The 22,734-nt window shown below is 36.6% G+C and overlaps 1 protein-coding gene across 2 annotated transcripts in view; it reads right to left on the bottom strand.

Moving 5' to 3' along the window:
- Positions 1-4,763: 4,763 nt before the first annotated feature.
- The window catches only part of CHD9 (chromodomain helicase DNA binding protein 9), a 169,541-nt gene continuing 151,570 nt past the window's right edge, over positions 4,764-22,734 (bottom strand). Inside the window, exons 36-38 of one of the 2 annotated variants that reach the window (XM_006863516.1) lie at positions 16,628-16,756; positions 9,650-9,754; positions 4,764-6,718 (exon numbers count right to left, since the gene is read on the bottom strand). In XM_006863516.1, the coding sequence (XP_006863578.1) occupies positions 5,831-6,718; positions 9,650-9,754; positions 16,628-16,756 (1,122 nt within the window). In that variant the 3' untranslated portion in view covers positions 4,764-5,830. The remainder of the gene's footprint in view (positions 6,719-9,649; positions 9,755-16,627; positions 16,757-22,734) is intronic. The other variant, XM_006863517.1, reaches the window with a different exon arrangement.

Raw genomic sequence — 22,734 nt, 5'->3', positions numbered from 1 at the left:
ATGTTGTAGTTCTTTTAATGGCATGGAAAGATAATTTCAATATGCTGTTGTTGTTGTTAAGTGCCGTTGAGTCGGTTCCAACCCATAGCAACCCTGTACAGGGTTTCTGAGGCTGTAAATTTTTATGGGAGCAGAAAGCCTCCTCCTCCTCCCGCAGAGCGGCTGGTAGTTTCGAACTGCTGACCTTAAGGTTCGCAGCCTGATTCATAACCACTACGCCACCAAATGTTACAAAGAAGTATTACAGAAGAACTCCATTCATAAGGAAATAATATACATACACTATTTTCCAGGAGGCTTCGTGTGGCACTATAGGATAATAAGGCCAGTATGAACCGCAAAGTTGGCAGTTCAAACTTACCAGCCACTCTTTAGAAACTCTATACAGCAGGGGTGGAGAAAGAAACTTTTTTTCTGCCAAAATTTATAACATCACTCGCAGGCCATACAAAATTATAAGATTAAACATTAGCTTGCTATAGTTGGTCAAACACTGAATGAACTCACCCCTAATGTGATGACTGGAAATGCAAGTTGCCTTGGCAGGGACAGATCACGTAATTTTGCTGGCCGCATCCAACCTGTAGGTGGGACGTTCTCCACCTGTCATACGGGGTCGCTATGAGTTGGAACTGATTTGATGGCACTTAATAACAACAGCGGAGTCCTTGTGTGGTGTTATGGGTTAATGCACCAGACTGCAAAGCCATTTGAACTGCAAGGTTGGCAGTTGAAGCTCACCAGCTGCTCCTCAGAAATCCTACACAGAGTCCCTATGGGTCCGAACTGACAGCAATTTAACAAGAACAATGCAAAGAAAAGTGACCAAAAAGTTAACAATTATGTCTGCACTGTGAATATTCCTTGGATATTCATTCAATAATTAGCATTAATTTTTAGAAATAAGAACAAGAGGCCAATTAAAAAATCATTAAGATGTTATTTTTTCCTATTAACTTGGGAAGATTATGTTTTAAAAGACAATACAAAAGGTAATTTGTGGTAATCAGCATGCACAAAATGCTAATGGAAGTATGAATTGCTACTAATACAATAAAGTTAACAACATGTATCAAAATCCTTAAAAAAAAGCAAAACAAATCTAATTTACAGTTAAGGGAATTATTAGGTATAGATGCAAAAAAAATGCATATATGCTTATAAACCCATATATCTACTTTCTAGATAAATTATTTAAGTTAATACTATGTATTAAAAATCATGTGGCAGGATATTTATTGACCCAAGTCACTATGTTAAGGAGAGTACAATATATATTATGACATATCAACAGTGTATCTCTGGATTGATTTAGTGATGATTGAAATCTTTTTCCTTGGTGCTTCATGCATTTTTAAATAAATGTTGACAAAGAGCCTGGTGGCGCTGTGGGTTAAACATCGGGCTGCTAATCACAAAGTCAGTAATTGAAGCCCTCTAGCTGCTCCATGGGAGAAAGCTGAGACTGTCTGCTCCTTAAAGACTTGGAAACCCTGTCACTATGAGTTGGAATAGACTCTGTGACAATAGGTTATGTACTGGAACTGAATTTATGTAGAGATTCATTTATAGTATTATTGTATAACTTATTACATGTAATATAAAAAAAAATCACTCTCTCTCACATAGCTTACCAAATACACATAATTTTTTATACAGTATACGTTCCTTCTCACAGAAACATGCAACATACTGGCTCTTCCTCAAGCACTGGAATAGCTTACTGCTCCTCTGGACATGCACTAGATGAAGTAGTTAGCTTGGTTACATGCTGCATTGTACAAAGAGCAAATATGGCCATCCATGCATAAATGTATAATTGAATATGGACAAGCTAAACAAATGTATGATGAAATTCCACTGCTTTACTTTTGTAATTAAAGGAAAACTAACTTTCTTTAAACTTTACAAAATCACTACTAAAAATGGAAATAAGTTAGAAAATATTTTAAGATTAGGGGAAGGAGGTGATAAAGGAATGAAGTGATGACTGGCTTACAAGGTTTCAAGACGGAGTTTAGTTTCAGAGTGTGTGTGGAAGAAAGAGTCCCTGCTGAATCGTTTTCATCTTGTATAGATGGGTCTGGTTAGAAGATATGGAGTTAAGATTCTTATGATTCAATAGTAATTGTTATGACTCATTGAGACTGTCACAACTGTAGAGGTAGAAGTTTTATAACAAAACCAGGGGAGTAGTTACTCTTTAAGTCCAGAAGTAAGAGGACCATCAATGGAGAAAAGCACAAGCAGAATGCAGGACCCTATCCAGAGCAGCAGTGACAACAGAGATCGAAGCAGAGGTGGGAACATGGAAAGAGGGAGCAGCTGAGGACTCTAGATTCATGGAAAGAGAGGGACTGAGAGCTGGTGACCAGGAGGCAGCCTTGCAGAATATGCCCTTTGGTGGTGTGACTTTATTACATATGCCTGAGTGTTTTAAAAGAAAGAGCTAAAATGAAGAGAGAGAAATACTGTTAACAGAAACACTGGCACATGGAGGGGATTATTATCATTGTAATGAAACAAAGTATATGATTTGCTGAATGTAAAACTGATGATCTGCCCCTGTAAACTTTCACGCAAATCAAAATAAAAACTTAAAAAAAAAAAAAATAGGGGAAAAAATCATGACTAATTTGCAAAATGAACACCTAAAAGAGTCAGGTGTAGTTTCAAATCTTTCTAGAATTTTTTTTTTTTTAAGGTTTTTATTGTGGATTGAGTGAAAGTTTTCAGGGCACATCATTGGTTTCACATTCAAACATTCATATACCTTGTTTCATTACATTGATTATAATCCCCTCCACATACCATCAGTTAACAGAGTTTCTCTATATCCTCTTTAGCTTTTTTGGGGGGGGTCTAGAATTTTTTAAAGTTCCAGGGAAAGAAAATTTGAGGAAATAATCTATGCTGGGCATAGGGTGGAATTGGGTTGCAAAAAACAATTAGGGTTACAAAAAGCTTTTTTTCAGAGTAACCATCAGCAATCAAAATCAAATGAAAATGTTAACATCAGTCATAATATTTTGGACATAATTAAAGCCAATTCTTGTGTATACTTTCTTTGTAAAGATTTATGACTGGTTTCTTTCATTACTGGTATAAAATATAAATAAAATTCAATTTAAAAAAGTATTGTCATGTATAGAGGCTGACATCATGGGTAGTCAAAGAATATGTTTAATAAAAAATAATTAAACTTCCATTTGCTCTATAGAACATCATAGAAAGTAATTTAATAAATTACAAATGACTTTTAAGACGTTTGCTCAACTACAGAAAGCAAGTTCAGACTACACAGAACACAACTGGTAAATATTGCAAATGTCCAAAATAAAAATTGGACTAAGACTTGGGACCATGAAACCTGAAACAAGGGCTATAAATACAAGGCAATAACAGCTATAATTCTTTTAGTAACTACGAACACATACTTGGATATCCTTTCAACTGCAACTTTAGTATTATGTAATTCTATTGATCTTTTTTTCCCCTTATAACCCTTAACTTTACACAACCATACTTGCATTTTTTTAAGTTGATAGTTGGACTTTCCCCCAATGAATACTAAATACAAGTATCTTGAAACCCAAGACAATGTTTAAAGTCAATAGTAACCTTAATGCTTTGAAAACTGTAATTGCCTTATTACATAGAATCACTAGGATGTTAACCAAATTCACTTCACCATAATTAGGAAAATACTTTTTCTCATAAATTTGATATAAATTAGATTTTAGTGACAAGATGTAGGGCTTTTTTTTTTTTTTTTTTCTTTTCTTTATTGTGAATGGAGTGATGATAGTTTACATGGGAGAATGAATATCGGTTTTTTTTTTTTGCTTTTCATTTATTTTTTAAATTGGGGAAAGAAAGGAATAAAGACCATCATGTGGGCAGAACTAGAGGGAGGAAAGGGTAGGACAGATGATGCTGAAATACTCCACTGGCAAACTAAGTGAACTGGGACAAACTTTGGCTGATTTCATAGGTGTACTCTAGTTAAACAAAAGTGCAATACTGCAAAGGGAAGATACTAAATATGTAATAGATCATTTTCATGATGAAGAATTACAACCCACTTCTCCTGGATGGGCATTATAGTGACTATATTGCTAAGACACGCATAAAGGACCATCAATTAAAAATACTATTTTGGGAAAATACAAAAATCAATATAATCCCAATGGAACTTATATAATTTTTGTAAATACATGTAACACTGCTTCTCTAAGAATGGGGTTAGTATTTTACACACAGAATCATTAATTTACTGGTAAAGGTCTTGGTGAAACCTAATGTGATTGCTTAATTCATTACAAAGCAACCAAATTCTATCAAATCATACTGACAGCCATTTTTTCCTGTGGAAGAGTTAATTAAGGTAACTTCTCCCCCTAAATTTATCCCCTTGCAAACGTTATCACAGACTTTCTTGAGTAACAGAAAAATGCAAACATTTATCTTTCCTTAGGGTGTAAACAGTATTTAAAAATCTAATTTAGTTTGAATTGTTTTAAATGTGTATGAAGGTAAACCTGGACCTCTACCTTGTCAGAATAATAGCAGCTTAAGCAGGAGAAATTGTATCACAAATCAAATATCAGAAACATTTGACATGGTAATGAATTCTAAGAAACTGATCAGAAGCCTTTGGCTTCATTTTTGTGGTTTACAGGCATAACTTGTATATCTTTTTGAGATCACTCAAAGTGCATTTTCAAACTGGGCAACTCAGCATATTTAATATGAACTGATAACCCACACTGATTCTGGGCAACATTTAATCTTCTTATACCTAGAAACTCAAATGAATTTAGACTATCTGCATACCACTATTTGTTAATTTTAGAAGATTTCCATGACATAAAACACAAATAAAGCAAACAAACGATTTCTTTTACATGACATATGCTGTGTGGAAAGTTTTTTCAATGGCATTCATGAGTTTGCCTTTTCTGAACCCTGGAAACAGACATTATTCAATCAGAGACATAATTATTTCTAATAGGAGGCCAAACTTTGAAAAGTTAAAAATAAGTATGTCTATAGGGTGCCAAAGTCACATGACACAGGATTATTTTATGACTTACTCTCACTGCTATAAGAGTTAAGATCAGCAAAAAGCAAGTCATATTTCTTGCCAGATTAACAATGATATATAGGATGTGTTTAAAAAACCCCTGAAAACAAGTATAGAATTAGAAACGAATGTAAACTTCCTAAACTAACTCAGCTGAGGTAACAGGTAGCCAGTTAAATTGGCTGACTGGGAAACTTATTTCTTCTTTAAAACACACTTGTACCTGAATTGGAAACATCAGCAGTGCATCACAACACTAGAGCATTTCATGTAATTAAAGCAATGGATGGTGACGTAGATTCTACAGCTTTCATGACATTCATTAGCTGCCCAAATTATTGCTGAGTTTTGATCTGTAAATTATAGGTGTCAAGGAGGCTGTAAAACTATATTCAAATTAAATCAGTAATATGCATAAAGTATTCTGTGTTCACTGCAAATATATTAAATATACAACTCTTATTGAGCATAATTTTCATAAAATTAACCCCAACAAAATTATAATGCCTTTTGTTGTAATTTTACACCTTTATGTATTTGATAGTACATACGAGTCCAGAAACTTATGAATCTTAAGAAATATTACATGCAAAACGTCTCTGAAAGCAGTTTGCACTTCTAAACAAATAACTGAAATGTTCGGTCAGTAAGTTATTGATGCACTCAACACTGGGATATTTACAATTAATAATTAAAGAAAAAGAATCCAAAATCAGTTCATAATTTAAGTGCAAAGTCTGGGGATCAGTCTTCATTGCTAGTATCTGAGTCCTCGGAGGATGATGATGATGTACTATCAGATCCAGATGAAGCATCGGCTTTCTCTGAACCCTCATCTGTGCTGTTTTCATTGAGAGGACTTGGTTCAGTTCCCTCTTTGTCTTCCTGATCTCTGATTCTGGAATCTTCTTCCTTTACTTCTACAGACTTAGACAAGCTTAAGTCACTGTTTTTGTTTTTCTGTACATCAAAAGTATTGGACTGGGTCAAAGTTGGAATATGAAGATTAAGGCCTGGAGTGAGAAGCATCCCTGGATAAAGTATATTAGATAGCAACAGTGGGTTAAGAGCTAACGGGTTGGCAGCTGCAGCTGTACTTAATGCAGCAGAAGAGGACGTTGAAGGAGAATTTGACACAGAGTTTTCTCCACCATTCTCTGAATTTTGGTTCTCTGTCCTTTCTTTTTTTCCTTCCAGCTCCTTAGAGTCATGTCCCTTTTTTTCTTCTGTCCCAGATTCTGTAGGCTTTGTCAGAAGTCCTCCCATGCCCAACAGATTTGGTAGTCCAGCCATTCCTGACAGCAGCATGGGGAACATGGCAGCCATGTTTTTTGCTTCTCCTCCTGAAGACAGGCTAGCAGGCATTCCCATCAGTCCTGCAGTTACTTGCAGTGATTGCAAGTTTTGTAGGTTTTGTTGTAAGGCCTGAAGAGTTGTCAGATCCACACCTGGAAGTAGTCCATTGGCTAACAAAGGATTACCTGAAATACTTGTAGCATTTGCAGCTGCTGCGGCTGCCGCTGCTGCAGCCTTTGAAATCCCACTTTTAGGCCGTCTTCCTCGCCTACTTACTTCCTCTCTTACAACAGGACCAGTGAGAATTCGTTCATACATGCTTTCAGGAAGAAATCCCTGAAATAAATAAATATTTGTTAATAATCCTTGTTGTTAAGTGCCATCAAGTCGGTTCTGACTCATAGCGATCCTATACAGGGTTTCTAAGGAGTGGCTGGTGGGTTTGAACTGTGGACCTTGTGGTTAGTAGTCCAGTGTCTATCCTACATCACCATACAGCTATAAGCCTGTCATACAAATAACCTACTGTTGTTAAGTGCCCTCGAGTCAGTACCGACTCATAGTGACCCTGTATAGCGGTTGCAAGGAGCTGCTGGTGAGTTTGAACCGCTGACCCTGCAATTCAAACTGACCTTGTGGTCCAGTGCTTATCTTACAGCACCACATCAAGACTCCAGTAACCTACTAGTAATAGGTAATTCATAAACTCATTCAGCATTGACTTAAATAATCAGTTATAAAAGTGATAACCGATTTCATTTTATCCTAAGTAATGAGAGCCCTAGTGGCATAGTGGTTACGCGATGGGCAGCAGTTCAAATCTATCAGTCAGTTGCTCTGCAGGAGAAAGAGGAGGTTTTCTGCTCCCATAAAGCTTCCAGCCTCAGAAACCCTGTACAGGGTCACTATGAGTCAGTACCAATTTAACGGCACACAACGACCACCAGCAACTTGGAATGACTGCTTCTTATTTCACTGTAGAATGAGAGAGTAGAAAGAGGCCTTTCACATTCCTCCAGGTCAGACATGAGTTTATAGAAGAGTTCCAAGAAATCTAAGGTCCAGAGATATTTTTCATGAGTACCTCTATAATTTTGATATGTTTTATGTCACCACTTGCTCTAGAAGCCTGATTAAGTGGTCCCCTTCTAATCTGGAAGAGCAATAAGGGAAGGAGGGACAAGTAAGGGAGAGAGTTTCATGTGACTCTTTTGAACGTAACTTAAAGAATAAAAGAACAATACACTCAGGAGGAAAAAAATCACCTGGCTGAAGAATAGTAGCAACACCTGCAGAATGGCTGTTATCACATCCAGGACAACAGAAACCAGTCTATGCAACTTCCTCAAATTCTACCACGGTTTTCTGGGGGCTCAAGCCTCAGAGATGTTTTAGGACTATAGAACCTCTAGAATAGCATTGTCCTAGAAATACAATGCAAGCTACATATGCAACTTTAAATTTTCTTGTAGATACATGAGAAAAGGTAAAGAAAGAAATTGTTAAGTGCCATTGAGTCAGTTCTGACTCATAGCAACCCTGTATAGGGTTTGTGAGGAGCAGCTGGTGAGCTTGAACTGCCAACCTTGCAGTTCAAACTGACCTTGCAGTCCAGTGCATTAATCCGTAATGCCATAAGAAAGAAATACGTGACATTAATTTTATTAACAGAGTCTATTTAACACACGAGACAATCCTTTTAATTTGTAGTATGTAATATTTATTTTGAACTACCATTTTTTTGAATGAAGACTTTGAAATATAAATCCAGTGTATATTTTACACTTACAAACACATCTCAATTCAGACTAGGCACATTTCAAGTCTCAATAACACTTGTGGCAGTGTAGATCTAAGTAGTAGTAAAGGAAGTTGTTCATAGAACTAATTTTTTTTCTTTGTTTAGGATTATTGACTTATTAAAGAAACAGCGTTCCTTGCAGAAAATATGAAAAAATATATATAAAGGAAAAAAATCATGTAAAACCTCACTATTTAGATATAATTATTGCTAACATTTCAGGATATGTGATTCCTTTTTTTTTTTTAACTGTTTATATATGAGGGGGCTTCAAAAAAGTTCATGTAAAAATGTCATTATTTTTTAACCTTATTTTTCCATGATTTTTGAAGCCCCTTGAACATTATACAAATTTCTCCCTGTTTTCCTTTCTAAACTAAGAAAAACTTGGACTCATACTAAGGAGGCCTGCCTTTTTCATTCAGATATTTGCAAAGAGTTATTGTTAAGGTGCCATCAAATTGGTGCTGGCCCATATCAGCCCCTCTGTTCAACAGAATGAAATGCTGCTATGCTTGAACCCATTGTTGTTGCTAAATAATAGCTTTTATTTACTCAGTAATTATCACATAAGTGCAGTGTTACAAATCAGGCTGCTAACCTCAAGGTCAGCAGTTGGAAGCCACCAGCTGCTCTGTGGGAGAAAGATGAAGTTTTCTGCTCTTATAAAGATATACAGCCTTGGAAACCCTATACAGGGTTGCTATGAGTTAAAACTAACTAAACAGCATGAAACCACACCACCACCACCAACCTAAAGGATGACAGCCTTAACCTCCCCAGTGGTACTCCAGAAGAAAAGGCTAGGAATCTGCTTCCATATGTATTTCTGAGAAAACCCAGTTCTACATGGTCATGCACGTGGTTGCTATGAGCTGGAATCAACTCATTGGCAACAGGTATGTTTTTAAAGGACCATGAACAATATCCATTTATATTTCTTTACTCTTACATGTGTTTTTTTAACGTCTGATACTTTATCGGGAGTGAGGTGGCCCACAGGGTAAACAATGGACTGCAAACTACAAGGTTGGTGATTTGAGTCCACCAGTTACTCCGCAGGAGAAAGATGAGGCTTTCGACTCCCACAAAGATGACAAAACCAGCCTCGGAAACCCTAATAAAGGTTGTTATAACTCAGACTTGACTTGAAGGCAATTAATAACAAACAATTTGATATTTTATAATCAACAATTACTTTTTATTATTCTTTGTGGTACTGTTCAAACAGTATATTGGAGGTTAAAATAAAAACAAATCCGTATATACTGATTTTATATTCTCATTCAATAATCAGCTGAGAAGTTTGCAATGTGTTCCACAAACTAAAACACATGAAGTAAAAAAACATTGGCATATGTCCATGAAATATTTTATTAATTTAAGTTAAAGTTCAATCAAAGATACAATTAAATGGCATCTAAGTTTTTAAATAATGATTGAGTTACAATTTATAAAATACTTACAGACTGTTTAACAACATCTCCCCATTCGGGAGCTACTCCATATTCTGAATTTTCTTTCAGGAATCTACATAAATCTTTCAATGGGGGAGCAAATGCACCTCCAACCTGTAAATGAAAAAAAAAAAAAAAAATCATTAGATAACCTAAAACTACTAAACAGGGAAATATTTCTGTTTTTGATTTTGTGCTTGACAATTATTTCTTCAAAACATGGATAGTCCTTGAACCATTTTCAACAATATGATTGTGTTAAAACACGGCCACCACAACCTATATACAACTGACATATTATAAACATACACATGGACTTCTGGTGTGCTGTTGTAGGATCAGCACTGGACGTCAAACTACAAAGTCACCAGCTGTTCCTTAGAAACCATAACAGGGTAGCTATGAGTTGGAACCAACTTGATGGCACATAACAATTATTAATATATGTGTGTGTTTGTGTATGCATGTGTGTATATATATATACACTCACACACACATATATGTTTTTATGTTGTTGTTAGAGTCACTTCTGACCCATAGCGACCCTGTATAGGGTTTCCAAGGAGGGACTGGTGAGCTTGAACCGCTAATCTTGCAGTTCAAACCAACTTTGCTGTTCAGCACATTAACCCACAGTACCATACCAGGACTCCATATGTATGTGATAACATAAATTTTAAATGTATAAGGTTATTAATGAATAACTTACATTTACTGTAAGCTTAGTATGTTGGGTAGATAGTTTTAGTTGTTAAGTGCTGTCGAGTTGAGTCTGACAGATAGCAACCCTGGTTAGGGTTCCAAGGAGTGAATGGTGAGCATGAACTTCTAGCCTTGAGGTTCTACCTGACCTTGTAGTGGTTCAGTGCATTAATCCATAGCACCACACCAAAAGTCCATATAGCCTATAGTTAAGAGTATATCCTTTGGAGTCATGCTTACCAGTTATGTAAAACTTGAGCCAATCAGTAAATATCTCTGAGCTTCAGTGTCCTGATTGGGCTTTTTTAGAATAAAATGAGGTAATCCAAGTGTCTTAGCAGAGAGCCTGGCACATAATAAATGTAAGTAATCACTATTATATGCCAATAGAACCAGTGACATACTTCCTGGTATAGGATATGCAAGTTCTATTAAACTACAATGTACGTCAAGGACTTCTGCTGTGGTACTGCCGGTTAATGCGGTAAACTGCAACGTCGGTTTGGGTCGTTAAGGCCGGCAGTTCCAATTTACCAGTTGCTCCTTGGAAACCCTGTACAGAGTCACTTTGATCCCCACTCGATGGCACTTAGCAACAACATAGCAAATGTTAAGTACTGTGTAAATGACTTTATAATTACTTTTAGAGTTCACTTCATCCTTCTGAGACAGTTGATACTTCTGTTTTTCAAATGAATGAACTGAGCTTCAGAGAAGTTAAAATCTGCATAAAATCAGCTGGTAAGTAGCAGGAGCAAAGACAGTATCAAAAATTCATGCTTTCCTCTATTTTGTATGTATGTGTGCTTGAGGAAGCCCTGCTGACTGCTAACTTAAAGGTCTGTTGCTTAAATATGCCAGTTGCTCTGCAGAAAGATGTAACCGTGTGCGCTTCTACAAAGGTTATAGTCTTAAGAACCCTATGGGGCATTTGAAACATTTGTTACGTGTATAATTAGGGACTAACTACACTCACCATGTTGTGCAATTATCACCACTACCCATTTCCAAAAGTTTTTATCATCCCAAACAAAAACAAAGTGTATCTTGAGCAAAAATTCCAATACCCTCCCCTCTCCTGAGGCCATGGTAGCCAGTATGAAACTTTTATCTCTGTGCTTCTACGTATTCTAAGTATTTCATAAAGTAAGATCATATAATATTTGTCCTTTTGTAGCTGATTTATTTCATTTAGGACAAGGTTTTCAAGATGCATCATGTTGTAGCATGTATCAGTACTCTATATTTTCCTGACTGGGTAATATTTCTTTGTGTGGCTATACCACATTCTGTTTATCCTTTCATCTGCTAAGGGATACTTGAGTTGTTTCCACTTTCTGGCTATTGTAAATAATGCTTCAATTAACACTGATGTAAAACAGTACCATTTTTTGAAAACACTCCTTGTAAACCCTATACAGGGTTGCTACCAGTCAGAACTGACTAGATGGGCACTTAACAACGAGCCACTTTCATGTGAATTCTTTTGGATCTTCTATATGTAGAATTACGTTATCTGTGACTAGAGATAGTTTTACTTGGTTCATTTCAATTCGGATTTCTTTCTTTTTTTAAAAAGATTTTTTTATAAGCACTAGATACACATTTTACTCATAGTAGCATAGATGTTTACATTAAACAGAATGTTAGCCCCAGGCAATGGAACTTTCTTCATTCTCTCATTCCTTTACTTTTGAATCAGCCACATTGCTATTAAGCAATTCAAAAGGACTGTTGTAGCCTGCAGTGTAGTAAACTTCTTCATAGAAAACATTTCCTTCTTCCCTCAAAATGTTTGCTAATGTCAAAAGTTGTTCTTGATTCTTTTGGGCATTAGAGGAGCCATCAAAAGACAGAACAAACACAGTCATTTGGGCTCTGTCTTCAGTGAAGACATTTGATTCTGAAGTCCTAGGCGGATCAGATTGCTCTCTTATTCTTGTCTTCAATGTAGCTGTTCAGTTTTTGTAAAGCCAGTCTGGGCAGCTGAATCACAGTCCATAGAGTCAATGGACCCACTTGGCTGGTCCATTGTGTCGGATCTCATAACTGCTGGGCTGGGGGTCTACCTCCCCCGGGGCCTTCCAGCCCGGTGTCTCCAAGGCTTGGGCCACCCCACCCTCCATGGCCCCCGTGTCAGGCTTGGGGCCCATCAGCCATGAGCGGCGCCGACATCAGATCCCGGATTTATTTCTTGAGTAACTGGTTTGGCTAGACTTTCCAGTACAACATTGAACAGCAGTGGTGAAAGCAAGCATCCTTGTCTTGTTGTGAATCTTAAAAGGGCTTCTCAAGCTGTAAATTTTTGTGGAGCAGAGCACCTCATCTGTCTCCCATGTAGCTCAAACCACCAACCTTGTGGTTTGCAGTCTCCAGTGTTTATGGTACAGAGTCACCATGTTCCCCAATGCAGTATATTATACTAATTTACTCTCCTGGAGTAAGTCCCACTTGGTTGTGGTGTATAATGATTTTAATAAGCCATCGGATTCAGAATTCATCATTGCTAAGGATGTTAACATAATTATTCATAACAGATACTGGACTGTAATATTCTTTTCTTCTGATGTCTGAGCTTTGGCATCAGGTTAATGCTGTCTTCATGGAATGAGTTAAGAAGTATGACCTCCTCTTTTATTTTTGGGAAGAGTTTTTATTTTGGGAAGAGTTTACATACATTTTGGTGGAATTCACCAGTAAAGACATCTCATCCTGAAGTTTTTTTTGTTGGGGGGATTTCGATTACTGATTCAATCTTTTAAATTATAGCTGTCTTCAGATCGTCTATTTCTTCTTGAGTCAGCCAAGGTAATTTGTGTAATTGCTAGAAATGTGTTCATTTTATAAAGATTATCTAACTTGTGTATAGTACTCTCATTGTTGTTGTTAGTGCCGTCGAGTCAGCTCCAACCCATAGCGACCCTGTATGGGGTTGCTGAGGAGCAGGTGGTGAGCTTGAACTGCCGACCTTACAGTTCAAACGGCTTTGCAGTCTGACACATTAACCCACAGTGCCACACCAGGACTCCCAGTACTCTCATAATCTTGTCAAAAAAAGAGAAGGCTCTCATAACAATAATTTAAATTTATACATTGAGAAAAAAAAAATAAGAAAGAGTAATCTCTTCCTTAATGGCTTTCTGCTCAAAGGTAACAGAAAGAAAATAATAAAGATTAGGGATAAATTAAACATAATAGAAAAACGATAATCAATGAAACAAAAAAATTAGTTCTTGGAAAAGAATTTCTAAATTTTTCCTGTTGTAAATTGAGTTGGTTCTGACTCATTGTGACCCTTTTATCTGAGGAGCTGCTGGTACCAGAGTTTAAACTGACAACCTTACAATTCAAACTGACCTTGCGGTCCGGGGCTTCTCCTACAGCACCGCAAAAGGCAAGAAGTAGCAAATAACTAACATCTGAAATGAAAGTGGGAATATTATTATCAAACTTATAGGAATAAAAAGGTCTCTTAGGCGCTGATCAGTTTTATTATTTTTGCCTTTCAAATGCAGTAATTTCAATTATTTTATATTCTAGCTCTCTAATTTTCTTCTGCCTGTTTTAATCTGTTGTTGAACCCTGTAATAAAATTTTCATTCATTAATTATACTCTTCAGCTCAAGATTTGATTGGTTCCTTATTCTGATTCTCTATCATTACTGACATTTTTGTTTTGCTCATAGATCATCTTTCTGATACTTAAGTATTTAGATCCTAAGAGCTCTAATGGCACTTAATAGAGAATAAAACAGAATCAGGAAATCAATATAACCCACTGAAGACAGTCAATTTTGTCAGCTGATAGAACTCTTTAACTTCCTTAATTTAAGGTCATTTTTTTCTTTATTATCTATTTTATTGCTTGCGTGTTAGAATAAAAGTGTATCAAAATCATATATTTTCAAAAGGGTATCATAAGTTTTCTATCAGTTATTATAAGACAAAAAGAATCTAAAGCAATCCAATGGAGTCCCTGTGTGGCACTGCAAGATAACGTACTGGACTGCAAGGTCAGCTGTTTAAACCTACCAGCTGCTCCTTGGAACCCTATACAGGATCACTATGAGTCAGAACCAACTTGATGGCATTTAGCAACAACAACATAGCAACCCAAACATACAAAAGAAGCAATTAGATGAAACAAATGTTGAGGCATATTTAGTTGAGAAATACACTTTGGAAAAACCTCAATTTTTACCATTCATTAATCAATAAAAGAAGAAGATAGGCGCATCATCTCTAAGTCAGTTATCTTATAGAAGGCACTCTTTCCTTACGACATTTCTTTTTACCTGTAAGATGATTTTGATAGAAAGAGATTGTACTGTTATTTCACAGAAAACTGCAGTGACCATGATCTTTGAGGGCTAAGATGTGGACAGTGTCCTCTTAGGTAGTGGTTTCTTAACCTTGACACTATGACATTGGTCTGTGGTGTGGGGGCTGTCCTATGCATTATGGGCTGTTTAGCAGCATCCCTGGGTTCTACCCACTAAATACTAACAGCATCCCTTTCCCAAGAGTTGTGACACCCATAAATATCTCCAGACATTGCTACATGTCCCTGGAAGGCAAATGTACCCCTAGCTGAAAACCACGGCTTTAGGCGACGTTACCTTGTACAGTGCAGGACACTGGTTAGGCACAGAAATGCTAAGTGACATACCCAAAAATGTGGAAGTTTAGATTGTTTTAATTGTTGAGATTAAGTGCTGTCAAGTCGGTTTCGACTCATAGAGACCCTCTATAGAGTTTCTAAGGCTGTTAATCTTTGTGGGAGTAGAAAGTCTCATCTTTCTCCTGAATTGAGAATGTTGTGGTTAAGTGCTGACAAGTCAGTTCTGACTCATAGAAACCCTGTATAGGGTTCTAAGGAGTGGCTGGTGTGTTTGAATTGTGAAACTTGTGGTTAGCGTCCAGTGCTTATCCTACAGCGCCACACCAGGACTCCAACATTTGAGATTAGATTACCTGAAGTCATTGTTAGGTGCTGTCAAGTCAGGACAACTGTGCACAACTGAACAAAATACTGCCTGATGCTGTGCCAACCTCACAATCTTTGCTATGCTTGAGTCCACTGCTATTGCCACTGTGCCAATCCATCTTGTGGGGGACCTTCCTTTCTTTCATTGCTCCTCCACTTTATCAAGCATGATGTCACTCTCCCAAGATTGGTTCCTCCTGAAGTCTGAAGTATAAGAATCAAAGTCTGGTCATCCTGGCTTCTAAGGAGCATTCTGGCTGTATTTCTTTCAACACAGGTCTGTTTGATCTTTTGGCGATCCACTGTACTTTAAAAATATTCTCCTCCAACACCATTAACTCAAATGAATCAATTCTTCTTTATTCACAATTCAACTTTCATATACACAGAAGATTACTGAAAATATCATGGTTTGGGTCAGGCACACCTCAGTCTTCAAACTGGTATCTTTGCTCTTAACACTTTAAAGAGATCTTGTGCATCAGATGTTCCTAATGCAATGCATCTGATTTCTTGATTGCTGCTTCCATAAGTGTTGATGGTTGATCCGGGCAAAATGAAGTCTTTGACAACTTCAATCTTTACTCCACTTATCTTGATATTATTTATTGGTCTAGTGGTGGTGATTTTTGTTTTCTTTACATTGAGATACAACCCATACCAAATGTTGTGGTCTTTGATCTTTATCAGTATATATTAAGTCCTCTTCACTTTCAGCAAGCAAGGTTGTATTATCTGCATTATTGCAGGTTGTTAATGAGTCTTCCTCTAATCCTGATGCCACATTTTTCTTCATATAATCCAGCTTCTCAAATTATGTGTTCAGCATACTAGTCGAGTAAGTATGGTTTAAAGAATACAACCCTGGTACACACCTTTCCTAATTGAACCTATTCTGTGTTCCCTTGTTCTGTTCAAACTACTGCCTCTTAGTCTATATACAGGTTCCTCATGAGCACAAGTAAGTGTTCCCAAATGCCCATTCTTCACAATGGTTTTCATAGCTTGTCATGATCCACACAATTGAACTCCTTTGCATAGTCAACAAAGCACAGGTGAACATCTTTTCTGGTATTCTCTGCTTTTCGTCAAGATCCATCGCACGTCAGCAGTGATATTCGTTGTTCCATGTCCTTGTCTGAATCTGGCAAACGTGAAATTATAGCCCTATCTTTCCCCTCAAATCTGCTTGCTTTAGCTAACCACCACTACTGCTAGAAAATATTGCATAATTACTATTCTAGAAATTTTTTAAAATACTGAATCAACATAAAAATTAACAATAAATATATAAATACCTTTCTAGCATTTCTTCTGTTTATCAGCTGAACACGTTCTTCTCCAGTCAGACTATTAACATCTAATTTATTAGGGTTTCTGCAACGGTGTCTTTTTTGTTTTGGCCTCCCCTCATGAAGTTGCATTCTCTAAAATAAACAAAGAAATAGCTTAAAAAATATTTACCTATGTAAAACTATTGAAAATATTACAGATTAGTTGGTTCAAGTATGTTAATCCTACATAATACTGAAGCAATTCCCGTTTAATAATACATACATTAAAAGGTATTTATTGCATGAACCTCTTCCTCATTTAAAAACAATTAAAGGCCATCGTGACAATCATTCTGATTGCATATAAAAGTAATGTGCTTTGATTAGCTCCTGAAATGAGAAGAACATTAAAGACCTTAAAAGACTATGATATTCCTAGAGGGTGATTCTTGGTATTACTGAAGAGTAAAACTTGAAGGGGCAATTTCCTCTAATTATATGTTTCTTGACTTTTTGTCCTGTTTTTTAAACTTACCAGATTTTCCCTTTTCTCTAGTACAATTTATGCTAGCTGTATTACTGGTTTTCATGTCTCTTCATTTCACCTATTGCTTTTCTTATCTTCTCATGTAATCTTCACAATGATACTAAAAGGCAAGTTATTATTCTTAGTTTACAAAGGGGAAACCAATGCTCAGAATGGTTATCTTCCTCAAGGCCATACAGGAAGCAAGAAGCAGAGGCAGATTAATTACACTTATCTGGCAATAAAAATAAAAATGCATTTCCATCATACCATTCTGCTCACCTCTCCAAGTGCTGAAAAAGCAGGGCTTGATGTTTATAGCTATTCCCAACCAACCCAAACATTCTTTAGAGACTAACACTTTAAACTCTTCAACATAGTATACCAGTCCCATCACAGCTTAGATCTCATTCAGTTTTTTCATCTTGTTACTATTATTCCACTTATTTCCCTCACACTCTAGAATATCAGACTTTGTTGTTGTTAGTTGCCATCAAGTATCCAACTCATGGTAACCCCATGTGTACAGAGTAGAGCTGTTCATATAGGGTTTCAAGGCTGTGACCTTTCTGAAGTACATCAGCAAGCCTGTCTCCCAAGGTACCTCTGGGAAGTTATGAACCACCAACCTTTCAGCCAATAGTCAAGCAGTACTTTTGTCACCCAGGGACTCCTGAATATCAGAATCCATAGATTCTGACTCATAGAGACTATCAGACCATTTCGAGTACTGGTGTGGTGCTGCAAGATAAGCATAAGACTGCTAATCACAAGGTTGGCAGTTCAAACTCTCCAGCTAGTCCTTGGTAACCATATACAGGGTAGCAGTAAGTTAGAAATAACTTGATGGCACTTAAAAACAACAGTCACTAGTCACTGTTTTATAAATCTGCCTATAAGTAGCGTAGTGGTTACGAATCGGGCTGCGAACCTTAAGATCAGCAGTTCAAAATTACCAGCTGTTCCACAGGAGAAAGATGAGGCTTTCTGCTCCAGTAAAGATTTACAACCTTGGAAACCCTGTACAGGGTCGCTGTGAGTCAGAGCCGACTCCACAGCACATAACCACCACCACAGTTGTAATATCTTTTAGTTCTGTCCAAATGTGTCTATAATGCCTAGAATACACTTATTCTAAGTATCAGTCTGGTAAACACCTACTTATTCTTTCAGGTCCACTCAAACGTCAACTTAACTTTCTATTTTCCCCTACTGTCCAGGTAGACTTATTTTTTTTTAATGTTTTCCCACAGCACTTCAAACATACCTACCCCTGTCTGAGCATATTAATTAATTGTTGTTGTTAAGTGCCATCAAGTCGGTTCCGACCCATAGCGACCCTGAACAGGGTTTCAGAGGCTGTAAATCTTTAGGGGAGCAGATAGCCTCATCTTTCTCCCGCAGAACCGCTGGTAGTTTCGAACTGCTGACCTTATGGTTCACAGCCCAATTCGTAACCACTACGCTACCAGAGCTCCTTAGCTATAGAGAAAGCAGCATGGTGATGGCGGTGGTGGTTATGTGCTGTGGAGTCGGTTCTGACTCATAGCGACCCTGTACAGGGTTTCCAAGGCTGTAAATCTTTATGGGAGCAGAAAGCCTCATCAGCATAGATCATTAATACAAAGAATACATGGGAAATAACAATAATTATCTTGCATTCTTTACTGAAACAAATGCTGATTTTAAATACCTGTTTGTTTTCTAATGAGGTAATAGGGACTAAAGGGACCATGTATCCTTCTACGATAGAACCTCTTACAATTAGTAAAAAATAATTATCCCAAAATAGTAATTTTTCTAAATTTTTCCCTTTTTTTATTTGTGGTTAGGTAACAATGAGCTGGTTCTGATTCATAGTGACCCTATGTACAACAGAACAATCACTGTCTACTCTACATAATCCTCACAGTTGTCGCTACCTTTGAGGCCACTGTTGCTGCCACTATGTCAACCTGCCTCACTTGGAGTCATCTTCCTTTTTACTGACTCTCTACTTTACCAACCACAATGTCATTTTCGAGGAACTGGTCCCTTCTGATACCATGTCTGAAGTATGACAGACAAAGTGAAGCCACTCTTGCTTCTAAGAAGTATTCTAGCTGTATTTCTTCCAAGAAAGATTTGCTTGCTCTTGTCAGAATCCATGGTAATTTTAATATTCTTTACCAGCACTAAAATTAAAAAATGCATTTATTCTTCTAGGGTATTCCTTATTCATTGTCCACCTTTGACATGTGAATGAAAATATATTTTGTTCTCAAAATGTCATCTTTGCTCTCTAGCATTTTAAAAGAGGTCTTTTGTAGCAGATTTGCTTATTGCACTGTATCATTGACTGTTGCTTCCATGAGTGTTGATTATGGATACAAGTAAAATGTAGTCTTTAACAATTTCAGTTCTCTATTTATCATGATGTTATTTATTAGTCTAGTTGTGAGGCTTTTACTTTTCTTTACATTGAGGTGGAATTCATACTGAAGGCTGTAGTCTTTGATCTTCATCAGTAATTATTTTAAGTCCTTTTCACTTCTTGCAGCAAAGTTGTATCATCTGCATGTTAATGCCTCTAAATCTGATGCCACATTCTTTTTCATATAATCCAGCTTCTCTGATTATTTGCACACATACAGATTGAATAAATATTGTGAAAGGATACAACCCTGAAACACGCCTTTCCTGATTTTAAACTATTCAGTATCTCCTTTTTCTGTTCGGATGACTGTCTCCTGGTCTATGTTCAGACTCTTCATGAGCACAATTAAGTGTTCTGGAATACCCATTCTTTGGCTGAGCACGGACAATTTTCTTCTTGATACAGTGACTGTGTATTTCTTCCAATTTTTAAAAAAAACTGTTTTCTATATTATTCAATATTTTGCTCATAAAATCATTCAACTTTCCAAGTTGAGGCTTGAATTTGTTCAATTTTTCAGTTTGAGAAATGCTGAGTGTGTTCTTCCTTTTTGGTTTTCTAATGCCAAGTCTGCACATTTCATTATAATACTTGACTTTGTCTCCTTGAGCTGCCCTTTGAAATTTTCTGGTCAGCTCTTTGATCTCTTATCTTCCAGTAACTTTAGCTTCTCTATACTTCAGAGCAAGTTTCAAAGTCTCTTCTGACATCCATTTTGGTCTGTTATTTCTTTCCTATCTTTCTGGTGACCTTTTGCTCTCTTTGATGTCATCCAACAACTCTCCTGTCATTAGTGTCTAATGCAACAAAAGGTCACTCAATTCATTTGGGATATATTCAAGATTATATTTTGATTCTCATGGACTTTTCATTTTCTTCTCCTTCAGCCTGAACTTGCATATGAGTAAATAAATGATAGTCTGCTCAACAGTTGGTCCCTGGCCTTGTTTCGGCTAATGATACGGAACTTCTCCACTATTTCTTCCCACAGATGGAGTCAATTTGATTCCTGTGTATTCTGTCTAGTGAGGTCCATGTGTTTAATAAGGTATTTGCAATAATTAAGTCATTGGTCTTATAAAATTTTATTATGCATTCTCCAGCATCATTTCTATTGCCAAAGCCATATTTTCCAACTACTGATCCTTCCCTTCTTTATTTCAAACCTTTGCATTCCAATCAATGCATATTTCTTTCTTTTTTTCAAATTAGTTGCTTTAATTCCAGGTGGTACAGAATTCTGAGCACACAAAGATTGAAGAGGAGCTCATGCAGGATTCTAGACTGGGTTTACTGACCACACAGCTAAGACAAGACTAAAGAGATGGACCATTGTAGGATTTATTGTTTTCTTCTTTTATATCCACCACCCCCAAACACACACAAAGTTTATTCTTAAGTATACAACAGACTCCAAGACAACACATCAATCTAACTATAGGTGGCAAGAGATGTTATAGGAAGGAATTCAAATGTTTAAATAGAAATGGAATCAAGGGTCATCATCACCTCAGTCACAAAGAATAGCTTAAATTTTTTGCCAGACTCCTTAATTCCACTTGTGGCCAGGGAGCCCTTCTCCGTGGTCTTCACTTTTAGCTTTTCAAGTTTCTTCTGCTTTTTTTTTTTTTCTGCTTGAAAGCCTTATTTTCCTCATCAATTTCTTTGTACCATTTCTTGCGTTGTTTCAGGGGCCTCTTGCCACCTACGCAATCTGACGTGGTGCCTGCTGCCCCTTCCCCAGACCAGCCACCAAAAGCAGCGCTCTGAGCGTCAATGGCACTGTACCTACACTCATCAGTGCATTTTAATACTTTCAGAAGTTAGTAGAATTCCTCAGTTTCATCATCACTGGCTTTAGTGGTTGGTGTGTAAATTTGAATAACAATGGTATTAACTGGTCTTCCTTGTAGGCATATGAATTTTATCTTACCAGAAATAGCACTGTACTTTTAGATCTTGAAATATTCTTTTGATAAATGTGACACCATTTCTTTTTAATTAGACATTACTGAAATAGTAAACTATGATAGTCTGACTAAAAATGGTCAATACCAGTCCATTTTAGCTCACTAATGCCTCGACTATCAATCTTTATGCATTCTATTTGATTGACAAATTCCAATTTTCATTCATTCATTCTTTGGAGGACATATCTCACAGCTATGGTTTAAAAACTAAATATGAAAACCATTTAAAAATCATAATAATTAAGTTTTATATAATATATCATGGTATTGGGTTTATTTGCAGTAAAATGGTGAATGCTTAAGAAAGTTAACAGAAAAAGATTAATGAAGACTCTTTTCCAAAGATAAGAGAAAGGTCTGAGAATCATTCACACATGAAGGCAAGAACTTTGTCTTGTTCACTGTTATATCCTCAATCCCTTAAAATAGTAACTAATGTATGCTGTTGTTTAGTGCTCTTGAGTTGGTTCTGACTCACTGAGACATTCTAGTGTTTCTGAGGAGCGGCTGGTGGGTTTGAACCACCAACCTTGTGGTTCAACACTTATCTTGTGGTCTAGTGCATTATCCTGCTGTACCACACCAAGACTCCAGTAATTAACGCAGTCACACAATAAAAATCTGTTGAATGAATATGTGAATGTTATTTTGCTCATGTTCAGCAGCTTTAATAGAATTAAACTAGTGATTCCAATTATTTGAAAAAACTGAATTGTCACTCTAAAGCTGTCAATCTTAGAGTATAAATTCTTCCCACAACTTACAAGATATACTATTTGTTATCTATTTATTTATTTTTAATTTGATTAAATAAATGCTATTTGAGAACATGAAACATCCTTTGAGAAAACTAGGGATATGAAAAGCATCTAAAAGCAAGATTGAGGCTCTTTGTTTTTTAGGCTAGCAGGTCTTTTCCTAGTGGCAACAGCAGCAAGGTAAAATCTTTAAATATCACAAAAATCATTCTAGGAGCTAAAGCTTTTGTTATTCTTTTTCCTGAACAAACACATACATATAAAGAATAGTAATTAATTTTTCGAATAAAATAACTACCATTTTGCCTTTGTATACTACTTCTTAGTTTCAATGGATTTTCATTTCTCAATCATTTACTCAATAAATATTTATGGGGAACTATACACTATTCTGGTAGCGTAGTGGTTACGAATAGGGCTGCGAACCTTAAGGTCAGCGGTTTGAAACTACCAGCCGCTCC

Source organism: Chrysochloris asiatica, unplaced genomic scaffold (genome assembly GCF_000296735.1).
Source record: "Chrysochloris asiatica unplaced genomic scaffold, ChrAsi1.0 scaffold00055, whole genome shotgun sequence".
Lineage (NCBI taxonomy): Eukaryota > Metazoa > Chordata > Mammalia > Afrosoricida > Chrysochloridae > Chrysochloris > Chrysochloris asiatica.
Note: the sequence above shows the minus strand (reverse complement) of the source record. Positions and strands in the feature narration are given on the sequence as shown.